This window comes from Semicossyphus pulcher, unplaced genomic scaffold, assembly GCF_022749685.1.
Source record: "Semicossyphus pulcher isolate SPU_LCO1_2020_fin unplaced genomic scaffold, fSemPul1.0.p SCAF_11, whole genome shotgun sequence".
Lineage (NCBI taxonomy): Eukaryota > Metazoa > Chordata > Actinopteri > Labriformes > Labridae > Semicossyphus > Semicossyphus pulcher.
In genome coordinates, this window is record NW_027211615.1 from 10,743,217 (window position 1) to 10,761,697 (window position 18,481).

At 42.4% G+C, this 18,481-nt stretch overlaps 1 protein-coding gene across 1 annotated transcript in view; it reads left to right on the plus strand.

Moving 5' to 3' along the window:
• otofa (otoferlin a) overlaps nucleotides 1–18,481 on the plus strand; it is a 95,545-nt gene that overhangs the window by 39,006 nt on the left and 38,058 nt on the right. The window contains exons 5-9 of the mRNA XM_069657743.1: nucleotides 301–500; nucleotides 13,664–13,737; nucleotides 13,951–14,077; nucleotides 14,279–14,333; nucleotides 15,889–16,020. Coding sequence (XP_069513844.1) covers nucleotides 301–500; nucleotides 13,664–13,737; nucleotides 13,951–14,077; nucleotides 14,279–14,333; nucleotides 15,889–16,020 — 588 coding nt within the window. The remainder of the gene's footprint in view (nucleotides 1–300; nucleotides 501–13,663; nucleotides 13,738–13,950; nucleotides 14,078–14,278; nucleotides 14,334–15,888; nucleotides 16,021–18,481) is intronic.

Consider the following 18,481-nt stretch of genomic DNA (forward strand, 5'->3'; position numbering starts at 1 on the left):
TTGTCAGGAGGATAATATCTGTCCAACACCAGTCCCCAGAATGCACCGAAGACAAACTACAGTGTCAACGTTGTTTCTGGCCTGGATTAAACCAACACCTCATGTCAATACCAGCGACAAGAGATGATTTATAAGCCTGTTAAAGCTTGTAGCCAACATAGAGACATTTTCTAAACATAGATAAATTAACTGCTATAGATATGTCATATATTAAATATGCTTTAAGATTGATAACTACTCTGTGGTCTCTTTGGAAACCAAGCTTCAGATAACTCGTTTTCATCTGCTTTCTGTTTTTAGACCAGTGTTACCATAGAGATCAGATACCAGTCCATGGATGGCACGGTGGGAGTGTGGAGTGACGGGGAGTTCCTGGATGTTCCAGATGACCGTGACGGGATGTTTGCCTTCGAAACGGACAGCTTGCTGTCAGGACAGAGCCACGGGTCGGGGACCTCTCCTGGACGTTCCCTACAGGGATCCATACCGACCTTTAGGAAGTGAGTCAAACACACTAACTATCTCCTTATCTCCAGGATAACTCCATTACATTACTTTACAGTGAATCACTGTTTTATTATGTCTTAGTTTTTAAGAGATTTTTACAATAACAATCCTGCTGAGGCACAGATGGGTAAGAGAATAAGTGGAATGGGATGAGGTTGACAAATGGATTCAGCATTCCCACACTGATGAGGCTTCATATTGTCCAGCTGATGTAACATATGCTGCTATTGAGGAGGGCACAAGTGCTGTGCTGACAATGTCAAACAGTTCTATCCAAAAAGCACACTCCAGCGATCTGCTATAGGAATCTATTCATCATAAAATGGGGCAGAAGGTATATTCAGTTCATGTGTTTGTCATGTGTCAATCAAGGAAGCAAGGCGCTTAAGGGAAATCAAACAATCAAATCCTCAAATGGATAAAATCTGGTATATGTGGCTTTTACTGGCCTGTATTATCTTTCCAATCACCTTATTTGGACCAATGACTGTATATAAAGATGGACAACGAGTCTTCATCTACTCTCATTGTACAAAATTGAAGCCAAAATAGCCCCTCTGGCGAGCGCTGCCATCTTGCGATGGTGACATCATTTGGAGCCAGAGCTGTGCAGTAGAGATCGGCAGGTGGAGCTGCTGTAGCCACTTCCGCTAACCAAAACACTTAACTTACTGAAACAAACGCCAAAGATCCTGCTCGTCAGCGTATTTAACAGCAGAACAGCTTCTTGTGTTGGTCTGAAGCCTCAATGACTGTAGTGATTGTTTTAGTTACGTTCCCTCTCACGGTTCCTCCTCTACTCTGCTAATCAGGAACAGATCGGCTGCAGGAGCTGTATTTGTCAACAGAGCTGTCAATCATCCTTTTTACAGCATCAAATAACTAATTAAGAATAAATTTGTTAGAAAAATGAACACTAGGACGTAGATTAGCATGATAACAACTAACTATAATGACAAAAACCATGTTTGAGAAAAATGTGTTTGGTGTGTATTTTGATTTTATAGTTTGACTGATGTCCCATCTGTTAACATGGAGGAGGCAGGCTTTATGACCTATACTGCAGCCAGTCAGCAGGGGGCAATAGAGAGCTTTTGGCTTCACTTTCAGGGAGCTGTCATGTCATCCATCTTTTTATACAGTCATGGTTTGGACCAATGAACATATATATGTGTTTGAGCCTTGGTCAAAATCATCATTGTGTGTCTTCTGTTTAACATAATTAATGTCATTCTGTTTTTGAAAGAGGCAACACTGTAGGAGCAGAAAGAGACTCCTCTCATCGTTTTCCCATCAGCACTCATGAGCTTGAGAATAATACAGTGGTTATTGAAAAAACATTTTACTGGAATGTGAACCTAACAACATTGTCCACATTCAGATTGATTTTATTAAAGGTCTTTGTGTACAGTTAACATTCAATTTAGTTTATAATAATAGACAAATAATCCCATGCTTTACGAGGTTACATCGATTTAGTATGAAAACTGTGAGACCTTCTGCCTCTGTGCTCTTCCTCTGCGGTTTGCCTGTTGTGTTTTTGCTGAATAGTAAGTGAAATAATCTGTGGGTGGTATCGATTTCCACTGAGACTATCTGCACAGCCAGACCCCAAAGTCCATCATTATACTGCATGCTGAATGCGTGTGTGAAAAATTGTGTATGTGTGCACGATTTTGCTTGTTGACATTGAAACTGGCACATTTGCTCCGTTTTACATCATACAATTAAAAATACTGTTCAAGGTCTGCCGATATGAGACTCGATCCAGCCTGAGGAAAACAAGAAAAGTTAACTGATCTATGTTTTGGAGCATCCCACGGGTGTTATATAACAGATACAGTATTTGGATTTGGTCGACAAAGAAGAAGCACTGCTGTGGAGAAATACTGTAGACGTGTTGAGTAGAAGTGGGGCGAGAGTAGTCACAAAACCCCTGAAGCTAAAGCTCAGCAGACTGTATGCCTGGTTTTATCATGCTCTATCTCTTGCTCATTCATTTACATTCCCTCACCTTTTTTCAGGTGAACAAGCCTTTCCGTCCTTGCTGCACTTGTCCTCAGCTTGCTGTGGTTCCAGAAAGCTGTCAGTCAGTCTTTGTTAACTCTCCCATAGGGCTTTTGTCTGAAAAGAATCCACCTCTAATCTGTCTCACACCGGTGTTGGCCAGACTGATGGGAGTGTGAAAAACTGTTAATAGCTTTTCCGCTTCTCATCCAAAATCCTTCATTACCAGCTGCTCGCATTATCTCCAGTTGAGGGGTTTTCAGAATCTCACTTTCTAAAGATGTTTCACTGTGTCCTGAATTCAGACACACACAACTAGTGTTAAATGTTAATGCTAATACTACCCATTAATGTGCAGGAGATGATAACCAGGGTTGACTCTTATCTCCCTTTAGGGATGAGGAGGAGGAGGAGGAAAAAGAGGAGCATAATGTCATAAACAGTTTAGCCTCAAGGTATATTCCCTACATCCTCCCCGTCTGCTTGATTTTCCTACCTTTTGGTTTGTGGTTTTGCGTGCTTGTTTTGCCTCCTTTTTCCTGCAGATGCCGTATTTAGCAGCAATGTTACCTTATTAGCAAACATTTGTCTTTAAAGGGGGGGTGTTATGCTAATTTCAAGCTTCATATTTCACTCTGTGATACCTGTGCAGTAGCTTAACATAATATACAGTTAAAAAAACTCATCATTTTTCTCACACTGGTGTTCTGAGCAGGCCCTCATACAGCCTCTGCCTGAAATGACTTAGTCAGCTCTGTCCCTTTAAGAAACCCCGCCCCTACAAGCCCTCTTTCATCTGATTGGCCAGCTCTCCGACGTCACAAAGTGCAGCGTGTGGAAAAAACTGTGTCAAACGTTGCGTTCACAGCAGCCTGCAGACTGAGCTGAGAAGCCTGGGGATTACTCCAACATACTTTTACCTACAGATTTAAAACTTCACACATGTTTAGTATGAACATCCAACATTGTAACATTATATATATGTCTTAAAATGTCAAACAGTATAATACCCCCTCTTTAAGTCAGATACATTTGACAACATTACATCCCATTATGATAATCTCAGAACTTTAGGATTGCTATCAGCTGCTAGACGTCTTTCTGATACTTTAAACCTAAGTCAATGTAAGAACAGGAGTTGTATGTAATATCTGAAACAGACATACCAACTCACTCTCCTCCATAATGGATGACTCCGATGCAGTATCATAACAGCTCTGGGTTTACGTATGAATGCAGAGTGGAAAAACAAACAGCAGAACTGTGTCACACAGAGCTCCACCCACTGCTGTCTGTTGCTGTTACATCACCTGCAGCTTTAAGGTCATGTATGCTGCTACCAAGGAGGGTTTGTGCTCATCACGGTTTTCAGTGGGCATCGAATTTCATCATAACTGCACAATATGATTGCAACAGAGTGTAGGTAGCTGGTTAAGGCATTTCGGTTCCTCCTTATCCCCTCAATTGGGCGCACCCCAAGTTTACCGTCCCACTGCTACCACCTCTCCTTTCTGCAGCCTCTGCCTCCCTCCACATCATCTCCGGGGGGCCTTCACGATGATTTATGGCAGCAGCCATGAAGCATTTTGTGTTATCTGCCGCACCACAATGAGCCGGCTTCGCAGGGGTTTTGTTATTCCTAATAAATAAATCACCTTCTGTGTGGTTTTACTGCCAGTGAAGCAGATCTGCTGAATAGTGCATGCAGAGAAGCCAGGCATGAAGAGAATGGATTCATGGCTCCAATTGTCATTTGATCTGCGGACATCAAATACTCGATAAAAGAACACAAATAATGAGGTGAAATGGAGTTGCAAATAGGAGAATGATCAAACTTTCACACTGCTGCATGGGGCTTACAAGACTGGAGTTTTTTCTTTTTTCATAATTTGATAGGCGCGCCCCTTTGAAACATACTGCTGTAAATAGTCACTGTGTTTATTCAGTACATTTAAATATGCATGATTCATTTGCATAACATCAAATCGGCACTCACAGGAGACAGCTCAACCCGAGCACAGCTTCTGTTGAGAGGATAATTTACTAAAACAAGGCTTGATTTATTTATTTAGAGTTTTTTTTACATAGTGTGTGATCCATTTGTCTGTCAGTGTAACTCGCCGCGTCTTCAAAGACTTCTCCGGCGTCACATGAAGATGATGATGTATCATTACACAGCGCCGTGTTGCAGGTGGCGTGTGGTCTTTTATCTCAATTGTCTTGATCTCAGCGGTTCTGCTCGCTGCAGCACAGACACCCTGTGGAAACATCCATGATGTAATGTTTATATGATAGATTTTATGACTTTGTGCCTTTACTAGCCTCTGAGCCCCTAAGTATCTGTCAAGCCGTCCATTCTTGTGAGGCATGTGTGCAGTTTGTAATGATAACAGTCGTAGATTCAACTTTTAAAAGTCCATTTTAACTTCTTAAATGAAAAAAAACAGTCTTTAGTTGACTTTTGTCTGTAGCTGACGTGATAACTTGACCATAACTTTGAATATTCCCTTGATAACTACAGGTAGATATGCCTATTAATGTGCTAAAAAACTTCAAAAAAGTCTTCAAACTAAATGAATCATCTACAAGAGAGGATATAAAACTTAAAGAAACAGTGTAGAGCTTAAGTCCAAACATCATATGGAATTTAATTGAAGCAGTAGGTTTATACTTTTAACACTTGAAGAGATATTTTCGGATAAGGACTCATTTACGTGTTTCACATAAAGCTCGGGTATCAAATTATTTAAGAGGCATTATTATGTACACTGATCAGCCATAATATTATGACCACGACAGGTAAAGTGTACAACATTGATCTTGTTACAATGGCACCTGTCAGTGGGTGGGATCTGTTAGGCAAGTGAACACTTTGTCCTCAAAGTTCACGTGATGGAAGCAGGATAAATGGGCAAGCGTTAAGGATGTGAGCGACTTTGACAAGGGCCAAATTGTGATGGCTAGACATGCTGACCCCTGTCCACCGCCGAAAGCGCCTACAATGGGCACGTGAGCATCGGAATGGGACCAGTGAGCAATGGAAGAAGGCGGCCTGGTCTGATGAATCACGGTTTCTTTTACATCATGTGGATGGCCGAGTGCGTGTGTGTCGCTTACCTGGGGAAGACATGGCCCCAGGATGCACTATGGGAAGAAGGCAAGCCGGCGGAGGCAGTGTGATGCTTTGTGCAATGTTCTGCTGGGAAACCTTGGGTCCTGCCATTCATGAGGAGTTACTTTGACATGTACCACCGACCTAAACATTGTTGCAGACCAAGTACACCCCTTCGTGGAAACAGTATTCCCTAATGGCAGTGGCCTCTTCCAGCAGGATAATGCTCCCTGCCACTCTGCAAACATAGTTCAGGAATGGTTTGAGGAACACGACGAGTTCAAGGTGTTGACTTGGCCTCCAAATTCCCCAGATCTCAATCTAATTGAGCGTCTGTGAAATGTGCTGGAAAAGTCCGATCCATGGAGGCCCCACCTCACAATTTAGAGGACTCAAAGGTTCTGCTGCTAACGTCTTGGTGCCAGATACCTCAGCACACCTTCAGAGGTCTAGTGGAGTCCATGCCACGACAAGTCAGAGCTGTTTTGGCATCAAAAGGGGGGACCTACACAATATAATGCAGGTGGTCATAATGTTATGGCTGATCGATGTATTAAATTGCCCATGCGGGATGCCCTAACAGTAAAGCGAATGGACCTGTAGTGAGGCAGGGATCTTTTTTTTGTCCGCTGCATCACATTCTATTTGCGGGGGATTGTAGCACCAAAATATCTGGCAGCAGATGCATCACCAACAGAAGCAGCCTGTGTGTGAAGAACAGCTGCTTGAAGCTGGACAATATCTATGCGCAAGCATCCAGCTTCAGCAAGCATCTGTTTAAGTGCGAGGGCAAGGTTAAGAAGGAAAGCGATACAAAATCTACAGCAAAATCAATAAGTCATGCGCTCAAATCAAAAGACCAAGCTCTTGAATAAAGACAGGAAAATGATCCCTCAGCAGTGTGCATTTAGGTGTTTGCAGAGGATGGCTTTAGAGGGAGGCCAGCAGGGATGGACTGAAGTTTTTACGGCCGGATAATTTCAAAATCTAGCTTAATCTTGCTGTTTTCAGCGAAAGATGTCAGCCTGACCCAGCTTTAATGCTGTTGAGGGTAACATCGACTGTGGCTGCCAGAGTGTAAACCTCCCCCAATTCAATAAAAAGCAGGACAGAGCTGCTAACTTTAATTAAAGTCTGATAGCATCAAGGAACAGCTTCAAGAAGAACACCGTTTATGTCACCTTAACTATTTTTTAAACCTGTAAACCCAAAAACGACTGTAGTCAGTGAATGATCATTAGCCCTTGAAGTAGAGCCCCATTACTAATGCAGGTAGTAAGCTTGTTAGCCGGACATGCTAATGTTTCCAGCTCTGCTCCTTATATTTTTGCTCCTGTGTCTTTGTTTTCAGGTGGGAAAAAAGGACACCGCTTTCCAAACTCTTTAACAGGTCTAGTTCCAGCCTTAATATGTGGATGAATCTCATCTTTATAGGCCTTCTGTGTCTAGTGATGTCTGCTAAGCTATGATTAGACAATCAGCTCTAACCTGCCCGGAAGTCTAGTGAGAGTCATTTAAAGCCTGGGCTGATGGGGGCCTTTCATTTTGTTTTAGCTGGGAAGTTGAAGATTGTATTTCTAACTATAACCGTAATTGTTACCTCTGTGTAAAAACCAGAGGTAGTCTCCTGACTCACGTTGTAAAATACATTGTTCACTTCTGCAGACTGTTAGCTCTCAGATTCAGGAGAGTAAGCATGTGTCAGCGAATGATGCATTTTCAGATCGGTGAGCCGGCACATTGCTGACACACTGCATTCACAGATAATGCTTTACAGAGTCCAGCCTGTTTAAGACGTCATTGAAAAGTTGCTTACAAAGAAAAAGCTTATCAATGTTTTGATTTTTCATTTCCAATCCTTCAAGCTGGGTGTCGGATTATCTGAAGGATATACTGTGCTTTTCCCTTCAGCTGCGACAGACGCCGATTGAAGCAGTTTCCTTTTGGATTCTGACATTCCCGTGTTCCTCCTCGTGTTGCTGTGCTCTCTCTGGGGACTGCTCCCGTGTTTGTCGGCTCTGCCTTTGTGTTTTGCTGTGGTTTGCCGTGGTTCTTATCTCAGCTTGTGTGATAGTACGGTGTGTATATTTGATCACTGAGTGTGTGAGCATCCCTCTGTTGTTCCTCTGTTCCAAGCCCCGATGTGGGATCAGACGATGACGACATGAAGACATGCCTCTTGGGGTAAATTCCAGTTTCTGCATCACCTGAGTGTTTGTCCCAGATAGGAGTGTGTACCAGGTTTAACAGGAGCTGTTCCTCTCATTAGTGATGAATATTTATCAGATGACATAAAAGGAAACGCTTTGGAAGAGGCTGGTGTTTGATATAAGCTTAGGCTACATGTGCACGCTACATCCAACACTGTATTTGCAAGTATATATGTTTCTTTTGACTTTTCCCTTACAAATAAGTGGGGGGAAAAACCCCGTAGACATTCGACAAACATTGAAAAAAAGCAAACTCTTTTCCTGTATAACCTTTGAAGCAGTGAGAATAAAAGTATTTTGTCCAGGGATGTTTTTTTCCAGCCTAGTTGATGCAATAACAGAGTAAAAAATGCAAGAGTGCTATTTGGAGTGAATAAAAAATTCAAAAGTAATGGGTGTTCTTCCAGAAAGGAAAAACAGTTGTTGTGTAACGTACATTCAAACTCCTCACTTCCCTCTTTCCTCTTTGCTTCCTGCTCAAACACACTGTAAAAATATATTAGAAGTGTTTATTCTCACACACACAAAGTCTTAAAAAACAAACACGTGGCCTAAAGAAAATGTTTTGTTTGCTCTATGTAGGTCAAGAAGGCTGGAAGCACTCCTTTTATTTTGGCATTAAACTTGCATAAGCGTCTAACTCTGTCACACTAATGAGGGTAAAAATTATGCGCAAACACTCGCAAGATCACAGGCGAAGAATATCAATTAACTCTCCTGTAGGCAAATGAAGCAGCCAGACAAAAGCAGTCGAAAAAAGAGAGATGTCAATACCACAGGGATAAGTGATATAGATGTTCCATTTCATCCGGCTGGAAAAATGCAACACGATGCCCTGAGCAGCAGAGGAAGAAATCTGCTACAGAAGAGAGCACTGCAGAGTGTTCAATAAGGCCTCAGGACATAGAGTTCTGGTTTAGGGGGAGTTTAATTCCCCACCTGTGTTATCAGGTGGAGCTGATCCCTGTCTGGCTCCGGTCCAGCGGATCCTGAAAGCTCCATAACATGTGCATCCAGTCTATGTATCTGAGATGTGTGTAGGGTATCTCTTTGAGCTCCATTCAGCAGAGCATCCAGAGCAGAACGTACAATATATGTCAATGAATTATTAATCTCAGGGAGGTTGTTTTTATCCTTCCTTTAGATATTTATTTTCATCTGCAGGAGAGTTCTGCACAGTGGTTTAGGAAGTTCAGCAAACTTCTGAAAATGCATGCAGATGGACTAAACATAGGAGGAAGTGGATAACAAAGAAAACACAAGGAATAGTTTGTGTTTTTCTGGAAGCAATTTTGAGATAATGAAAACAGTGCAGCGGTTACAAATCAGAAAAACGTGAGACACCATGAACATAAGTGAAACCAAAGCGGTTGTTAAAAGGCAACAGTAGCATAACAAGACAGCTGGATTTATACATTTATAGACTAACTGTCAAATATTTCACATCGTCCCTCATGGAAAGAAACAATCAGTAGTGGAAGAGCAACTAGAATTTCCCATAGGAAGCACATCACATGAATAATACAGCAAACAAAACAGACAAAGCTCACCTAGAATGGTGTATTGTCAGTTCACAACATATATTTAAGTTCGTAGTTACAATCAACTTGGAAGTCGAACTCCGGGTTGTGTTTCTTCTAACTTTCTGACAATGACGATGTCTCCCAGGTGAAAAGATGTATGGAAGTGTCAACAAATCGCTGGCAAAGCTGCTATCACAAGAACTTCAAATATTTATGCTGACAAAATCGATTCTGATTATCTTGAACAAGTAATTCTTGTTTTACCTGTAAACATGTTACACCAAAATAGATAATTCCAGCTACTGAAATGATGCGATAACCAAGCTAACAGTGGGGTTATGTTTTGGAATAATGAGTCAATAAGTGAATACTCCGTCTGTCAGAATAACTGAATAGTTTTTAACTCTGCTGACATGGTCTAAATGCAGCGTTAGCAATACATAATGCTAGTATAATGGCTAGATTAGTAATACTTAACTGATTTTAGAAAATAGCTTTAGTTCAATATGTTATGGCACAAAGAATCACTTGATAGCTTTAACATATGGGGTTACTTACTAACACATAATTCTCCAACAAGGGCTTTAGATTAATAGATAACTTGTGTTACTTAATAACGTCAATATGTGCTTCATCACAAACATGTCAAAATGTGAAATTAAACCAATTTCACGCAGCGTGTTCAAGAGAGGACTGTGGCAAAACATTTTCCGTCTCGTCCTCTGTATAACGTCCTGTGTCCACTCGCGGTGTTTTGTGTGCTGGCAGCGCCTATTTTCTAAACTAAACCGATACAGTTTTTAGCGTTCAGTGTCCTAAGCGCAAAAACACCCTAGGCGTCAGCAGTTTTTTGTCGATGCGCTCACAGCGCTCTCAGTGGAAAATTGTTCAACTTTTGAAACACCGCCGCACTCCTCCCTCACCGACCAATCAAAATCAAGAAGGGGCGGGACTTCTGATATCAACTTTGTCAACAACAATGGCAGAGGAGAAGCTAATCCTTTTGTTTTTTCGAGGATACAATTTCCAGGTGCAGAGTACACGATTCCTTTCCATTGTTTTAATGTTTTCTTTGTTACTTTCCTTGAGTTAAAGCCGTTAGTGGACACAGGCCCTCAAAAGTAAGAACAGCCACCTTTTAGCTGGCAGTGGAGGTAGTAACAGAGCCAAATTAACGTCCATGAAAATGGCGGAGCGGGCAGGATGGGACATCCTGAAAAACAGAATTCTGACTAAAATCACACTCAGCATTACGTCAGCCGTTTTGTTCAGTCAAAAAAAGCAAAGCCAGCATAATGATGGGTCTTCCTTTTGCCAGCAGAACAGTATCTCTATCTGTTTAAAAAGAGCTCATGTCAGCTAAAAAGTAGCTACTAGCACCAGAAATCCAACTTAAACCAACTGACAGTTACATAACGGTAACCTCTTATCAACCCCTGTTTAACACATACAGACGTGTTCACTTTTGACCATCTGCTTGTACCTCTTGAGTCACACCCCCTCTGCTCCTTACCCCCTGCTTGACATGCACATTAAAGCTGAATTCATAACAGTGAGGAACCTGTTTAATGCACAGTTTGAAACCCCTGCTTTACGGGGGAAATGGAAATGAAGCTGCCAGGTACTGGAGAACAACCTTGGGAATAATTCTCCTCCAGTGAGATCATTCATCTTTGCTGCAATTTACACGTGTAATGAGGCCATTTATTCATGCTTTCATGTATTATTGATCTGAACACAATCACCCCTAGACATACTGTAGACCTACAGATAACGTTCAGCTTCAAGCACACACGTGCATACATTCCCTGTGCTTTTAAAACATTCAATAGCTGGCTTTGCATTTAGTAATTTATCTCTTCATCGACAGTAAAAGCTTGAATGAGCTTCAGGTCCCATTCAAGGTTGTTTGTGTGTTGTGTTGATGCTTGGCGCTTAGTTCTGTTATGTCACCGTTTTATTTCTGGTCTTTATTTCAGATCAAAGGAAAAGAAGGAACGAGAAAATCATAGGTATAACTCCTCACCTTCACCGCCTTCTCTCTGTACTTCCTTTTCAGCTCTCGCTTTTCTTTCAAACTTCTAAAGTAAAGTTTGAATTTGCATATTTCTCCGTCACTCTAATTGGAAGCCTCATTTCTGAACTTTCTTCGCTTTCCCATTGACATCCTTGAAGGTTACATTTCGTCATTAAAACAGCATACAGGGATGGCTCGTTGAAGGAAACTTTAAAGGTTCATCTCGTTTAAATTCCGACGTGGCCTCCTGGCTCTGCTGCGAGCATCTGTCTCTGATGTTTGTCCTTGTGTTTGTTCTTAAACTTGGCACAGCAAAGGAAGGGAAAAGAAAGGAAAAGACAGGTGAGTAAAATGTGGGGGTGGCTCAAAAAGAATAGAGAATTTCAATTGACTCTCTTTCTTGGTTGGAAATGGCTCTCCTTGTGTTGAAGATTCACTCCTCTCTGCTGAAAGCTGCAGCAGATCACTATCTTTACCTGCTGCTGCTTCATGTAATGTTAAAGTTGAAGTCATCCTACAAAGAAGGTAAAGCAGAAAGTAGAATATGAAAGTTTGGCTGCAGCAGGATAAGACATCATTTCCTCTCTGTTATTAAAGGCGTCTTTCTCACAGCTGTTTTAATATATGAGCTGTTTAAGTCTCCCTGAGGCGCTCGGAGGAGATAACACACTTGCATTTACATATTCCCAAACATTTTTAATGGGGCCACCAACCAACTTCAGCGTCTTCTCTTCATCTACAACATTACATGAAGTCCATGTCAGTTTCTTTTAAGCTCTGGAGGCTCTCTGGACGACCTTCCGCTCCAGCCTTCTTTGGCTGTGTGAGCTGTTGAGCCCAACCCACCCCACCCTTCTCCTCTACCTCCTCCTTTTCTCTATCTCCAGCCTTGTATCTCCACCTCCTTCTCCCTCCCTCCCTCCCTCTCTTCCTCTCTCATGCATCATCCACTCATCCATCCTCATGTTATCTGCCTGGCCGGTCTGGACTATCTGCACCTGGCAGGTGAAGAAAATGGAAATATAGTTGAAAAGGGAGGGAGTTTTTTTTGCTGGTGTGGATTTATGGTGATCTGACCTCTCTGTGGAGTCGGATCAGTGGAGTCTTTCATGTGGTATGTATGAAACATTGTGTGTGTGTGTGTCTTTTCTTTGTTGGCAGCTCACTGTTGAATCATAAATTGAATGAGACAAGGTGGTGGACTGGTTCTTCATTATCAGTAAATCACTTTGTGATTTATTGTCTTGCCTATAAGGTGTCAGACACTTGGACTCCAAGATTGTCTTTAATCTACTTGTCAATTTACTTTGGATCGACTGCTTAATTGGACTGCTTTGACAGATTTTACATTCATTGTGCTCTTCAGATTAGTTCATGCCCTGATAATTGAGAGAACTTTCCCATCAGCAGGAAATATACTGGTCAAACTGTGCTTTATTGGCATGACACAGGCTGCTAATCAGAGCAGTGTATCCCTGACTGGGAATGACCTCGATTTGATTTGACTGGAAAAGTTTTTTACCTTCATTTTGACGAGCGATCCTTCAGCCTTTCCCAACATTTTTCGTCTATGTAATTTTACTTGTAAATCGTTCCGAGCACCCATCTAATGAGACGTTACATTTCCATTGCTGACTGAGGTTGAAGGTCTCCTCTAGAGTAACATGGAGGAAAAGATCAAAGCGGAAATTGAACTCTGATACACTCGACTCTGAACGCTCCAGGACACAAAAGGAAAACCTCCCTATTCATTAATTTCCTGACATGTATCCATATCCTCAGCCAATTGGACGGTCTCGCTCATTTTTAATTATTAAGGCCCCTCATTTGTCGTTCCGCTGATGGCATCACAAGCTCTTTGTTGTTGCTGTGATATGTGATCCAGTTAATATCAATGCGGAGACACCGGATACTCTTGTTTTGTGATTGAGGGTCTGGAGGATTGTCGGTGGCGATGGCGATTGGGGAAGGGGGGTAAATCCACTGGAATTAAATGTCTAGCCGAGTAACAAAGATGTCCAAGATATAAGGACGCTACAGTGTTGGGTTGCATTCTGATTTTGTCCATGCAAAGGCAGCGTGGTCCCTGATGAAGCCGAGTGCACCTCATGTTAATCAATTTCTCTTCTGCGTCTGTGTCTCCTGATGGAAAGTAAACTTAATAAGATATTTATGAAACTTGGTGATTTGGGAATGCATCAGCAGAATATCAAACTCAAGTTCACTTTCTTGACACAAGTTGCCTCTCTTTTCCCCTCCCATCTGCCGTCTGCCTCTCCTCCACCAGAGCAGGGAAGGGAGTTTTCTCAGCCATGAAGCTCGGCAAGATCAAGAGCTCTAAAGACGATCACAGGAGAGCAGGTAAAAAAACTCAATTAACTTTTAAATCTTTCAAATCAGCTAGAGGGAAAGAATGTTAAAGCACTTTCCAAGTTGTTAGTGATCATATACATGAAACACAAGCGAGTCCAAGTCCATCAAAGATAAAGGCCTAAAGTTAGTGGACCCTCAGGACCCTAAACCTATAGATTATCCACCAAGTGTTTCCATTGTTGATTGATTTAAATCTTCCAGATGAGCCGGCGGTCCTCGACATGGAGGACCTGGACAAAAAGGCGATACGCCTTGCTGGAACGCTGGACCCCGACACCATCTCCCTGGCCTCTGTCACTGCCGTCACCACGAACGTCTCAAATAAGAGGTCTCATACTTGTTCAGAATTGATACTTGCATGCACTCCCCTACTACTGTTAACACTGGTAGAGGAATTCACTCACATATGCACAACCTCATAACGCACATAGCCTTGATAGCCCCTGTCAGTATTGAACATCTTACCCCGCTGATGCTGTTTGATGATGGAGATGCTGATTCAGTCGGAAATTTGTGTTGAATTTTTCAGGTCAAAACCAGATATCAAGATGGAGCCAAGCTCTGGACGACCAGTGGATTATCAGGTACGTGTGTGGCTGGGTGTATTGATGGATGATATTTGTGTGATTTTGACATATAACTGGAGGGATGGTCGAAGGAGATGTGGCTTTGATGTTAACGTTTGCACATTGTGTCATGTTGTGGCAGAAAGAGGTACACTTTGAAGGGGTAGTTTTCACATGTGGGGAAATCTGCATTCACAGAGTTAAATGAGAGGGTACTGATTTAACTTTAGTGTTTGTGAGACAAGTACACAACTGGAGCCAGGAGATGCTTAGCTTAGCTCAGGTTAGCATACAGATGAAAGCCGAGGAGAAGCTAGAAGAGGCCTGTCTAAAGTTCCTTTCAAGCTCACTCAGTAACAAGTTATCACTTGCCTTTTCAACCGAACAGATATGAAGATCGGAGACATGTCTCCCTGGATTAACAAGTTGTTGTTTTAACATCTTCTTTTGTTATGAAAGAAACAAGATATAGAACATGTTAGTAAACACATTTTAGAAGTGCTGGTAGGAGGAGTCGCCAGGCTCGATACTTCCCTCTGCTTCCACAGTAAATGCTAAGCTAAGCTAATCACACTGCCATAGTTAAAGTGAAGATCAAGGATTTCAGTTCAGTTCTATTCAGCAGCACCTCATGGTGATGAATGGCAATTGCAATTGCAGCAGTGCACGGTTGGCTCCCTTTGTTATGGTTGTTTGCCTTCATCTGAGCGTCGAATTTGTTTCTTTTTCTTTGGATTTTCACTTATTGTTGAAGTTGTATCTGTAGTCATCGATCTTTTCTTTGTTTGTTCAGCCATAGTAGATTACTGTTTACTCGCAACACTTGCAGAGACCGGAAAAGCAGCTGCCTAGCTCCGCCCACCCTCTCTGGCAGACCAACCACTGCTGGGTGATGGAAAACACGTCACTAACTGGGCGCCGCTTGGGATTTTTTTCTGTGAAATTCGCGCCGGACACCCAGTCTGTAATACTGCAAATACAAAGGCTTTCATCAGTGGGCCATATTGTCGTGTAACTCTCGGCAAGAAAGCAAATAAGTGTAGTTTCTTAAATGTCTCACACTTAAAAGAAAATATCAGGACAAACATTGGGACTGTGCTCCAGTGCTCCCATGGTTTCTTTTTATGACCCATTTTATTTAAAAGAAGACTAGCTTTATGCACAGTACTGAAATCGTGGTGTAATAGCAGACTGCAGACTCATCCTCTGTTTCTCTTTTTTTGTTTCCCTTTGTTCCTCTTCATTATCCAACAGCTAATTAAACCACAGGGACGTTTCTTGGATGTAGAAACCTTTAGCTTGGATCTAATCTCTGCATCAAATGCTACAATACTTGAGTTTAGTGAGAAGTCAGAGTAAAATCACAGGCTTACAAAATGTCTGGCCAAATCCCCCCCTGCCTGGAATCAGTATCATTAGTTTGTGAAACATCGATTTGCGTTTTTTCTGCCTTTGAACTGTCCTCAGGGTAATTACTGTTGAGTTTCATGATTTATAGCGCAGCTGCTGGTTAAACAAATGTTGGAAGAAAGCTTGTTATAGCTTTCGGGGTTTCTGATGTGTGTCCAATCAGATCAGCATCACAGTGATCGAGGCGCGGCAGCTGATCGGCCTCAACATGGACCCTGTGGTGTGTGTGGAGATCGGAGACGACAAGAAGTACACGTCTATGAAGGAGTCCACCAACTGCCCGTACTACAATGAGGTGAGACCCGGCAAGAAGGCAAGGGACACATTTCTTCCCTAACCCAACCTGTCAGCATCGCTTTGTCCTTCCTGTTCTTCATATAATGTTTTCCACTGTTTCATAATAATATTTCTGACGATAGTCCCATTTTTCTAACCCATGTAGTGTACTACTCTAGCTTTGAAGTCCACAGCTTTAAATCACATAAAGGTCAACATTGAGGTTCCTCTGATGTTTGTCTTTAGTGAGGATTATATTGAGAATAATGACTGGAATGGATTAGGCTCAACTGTAACAGTAAAAACAGGATGTATAAAATCCACCATACTGTACATAAAGGGTACATGTCAGGAACAATTGATATTCGACCTCATTATTTGAAAGGGCCATAAAAAGTTTATTAGAGTTCAATAAAATAATGTCTCATTCATAAATGAGCTGGTAACTTAAAGCCGTAACTTGTAGTAATGAACCTACGGAGAATCATTGCCTCACTTTGGACTACAGAGTCTTTAAGGGTGCTTTCACATCTAAAGTCTGTGTGTTTGATCCCAATCAGAGACCATATTGTTACAAGGTTGCTTTTTGCCTCGAGTTTGATCAATTCCATTCTCCTTTAGTTTTTCACTGAACACTTTGAACACCTCCGTGTTTTTGTGCGTTTCCACAAGCTTTTGTGAAATTGTTTGGTCAGCCCATATTTCTATGTCCTTGTCGCACCCCCACATCTGTCCTCTACTCATCCTGCTGCCTGGCTGTGTGGCTGTCTCTGCAAGTGTCAGCACCTGTTAACAACCCACAATGCACAGTGTCTTGGTTTGCTTCCTATATAAGTTCCTACTTTAAGTCCGTTTATGTTCTCCGCTGAATCAAACCTGACCGTGGTTTGTTTGGAAACGACCCGAGTCCCCTTTTTATAGCAGACCATGGTCCGGTGGTTTGGGCCGCACCAGAGTGTGAATGCATGTTCTTACCCGTCCAAACAAAACAGACTTTTAGAGTAAAGTCCAAAAGTCCAGACCAAAGCTGTCAGGTGTGAAAGCACCCTTAATGTATTTAAAGTTATTCTTTTAATTAACTGATTTCACCGACCGATGACCCCGGACCACAGACAGTTACAGTATGGTCACCAAATATTAAATGTAAATGGCCCGCTGTGGCCGAAAAGTTCTATCACCTCAGTACATCATTAAAGTTCAGTCGCCTGGTCCAGACCTTTATATTGGTACACACCATCAAATTGGCACATGATGCTAACATAGTTTAATGAGTTAACATTAGTTTTGTGCGAGCGTTAGCGAAAGCTGACGCTCTGGCTTTTGAGCTGCTACTTCAGAAAAGGATCAGATTTTAGAGACACACTCGTATACTAACTGGACACTGCATCTCTGCCCTATTCTCTTACTCTTTTGGTTTGTTTCGAGCTTTTAGAAGTGAAAAAGAAATCTGTGCCATCTGACCTAAGCCTTTCTACTTAGACCCGACCTTTCTTTAGCCTTTTCTTAAACAAAGCTTCTCTCCTTGTTATAACAGAGAGAAGAGAAGTAAACAAAACTGTCACGCTCACTGGTGCTGGAGAAGGAGAACCCAAAAGCACGACAATCAGGCAGGCAGGTAGAAAGGGAAGATCCGTTTATTCAGTCCAAAAAACAGGCAGAGTCAAAACCGGGAGATCAGTCAATCAGGCAAACAAATCCGACAAGGGGCAGGCAGGTATCCGAAGTCCAATAAGGCAAAAACAGGGTCAGCACTAGAAGGCAGAATAGAAAATACTGGAAAGCTTGGCAAAAATACACACAAGACAATCTGGCAGGGATCAAGTGAAAATGACTAGAATATATACTGAGGGACTAATGACCAAATGGACTGCAGGTGAGAAAATGGGCGGGGAAAACCAGGTGAGGGAAATGAGATGATTGCATGGCAGGGAAGAAAGGCAGGATCTGAAATGACAGGAGAGTTAGTGATAAGACATGAACCAAATAAGAAAAAAACAAACTAAGAGTTAGTGTAACTATGTTACAGAACCCCCCCCTCTAGGGACGGCTCCTGCCGTCCCACCCGGTTGATCAGGATGAGCCAGGTGAAAGTCTGTGATGAGAGCTGGGTCCAGGATGCTGCGAGTGGGGACCCACGAGCGTTCTTCTGGGCCGTAACCCTCCCAGTCAACCAGATACTGCACTCCCCTACCACGTCGCCTGGATTTGAGGAGACGACGGACAGTGTACGCAGGTGCCCCATCAATAAGCCGGGGGGGTGGTGGGGGTTTGGAGGGGGGCAGAAGTGGACTCTCATTGACAGGTTTGACCTTGGAAACATGGAATGTTGGGTTAATCCTCATGGACGATGGAAGGCGAAGACGGACAGCCACAGGATTGATTATCTTAGAGATTGGGAACGGGCCCACAAAACGGGGGAGCCAACTTCTTGGAGTCCACTCTGAGGGGAAGATCCCGTGTTGACAGCCAGACGCGTTGTC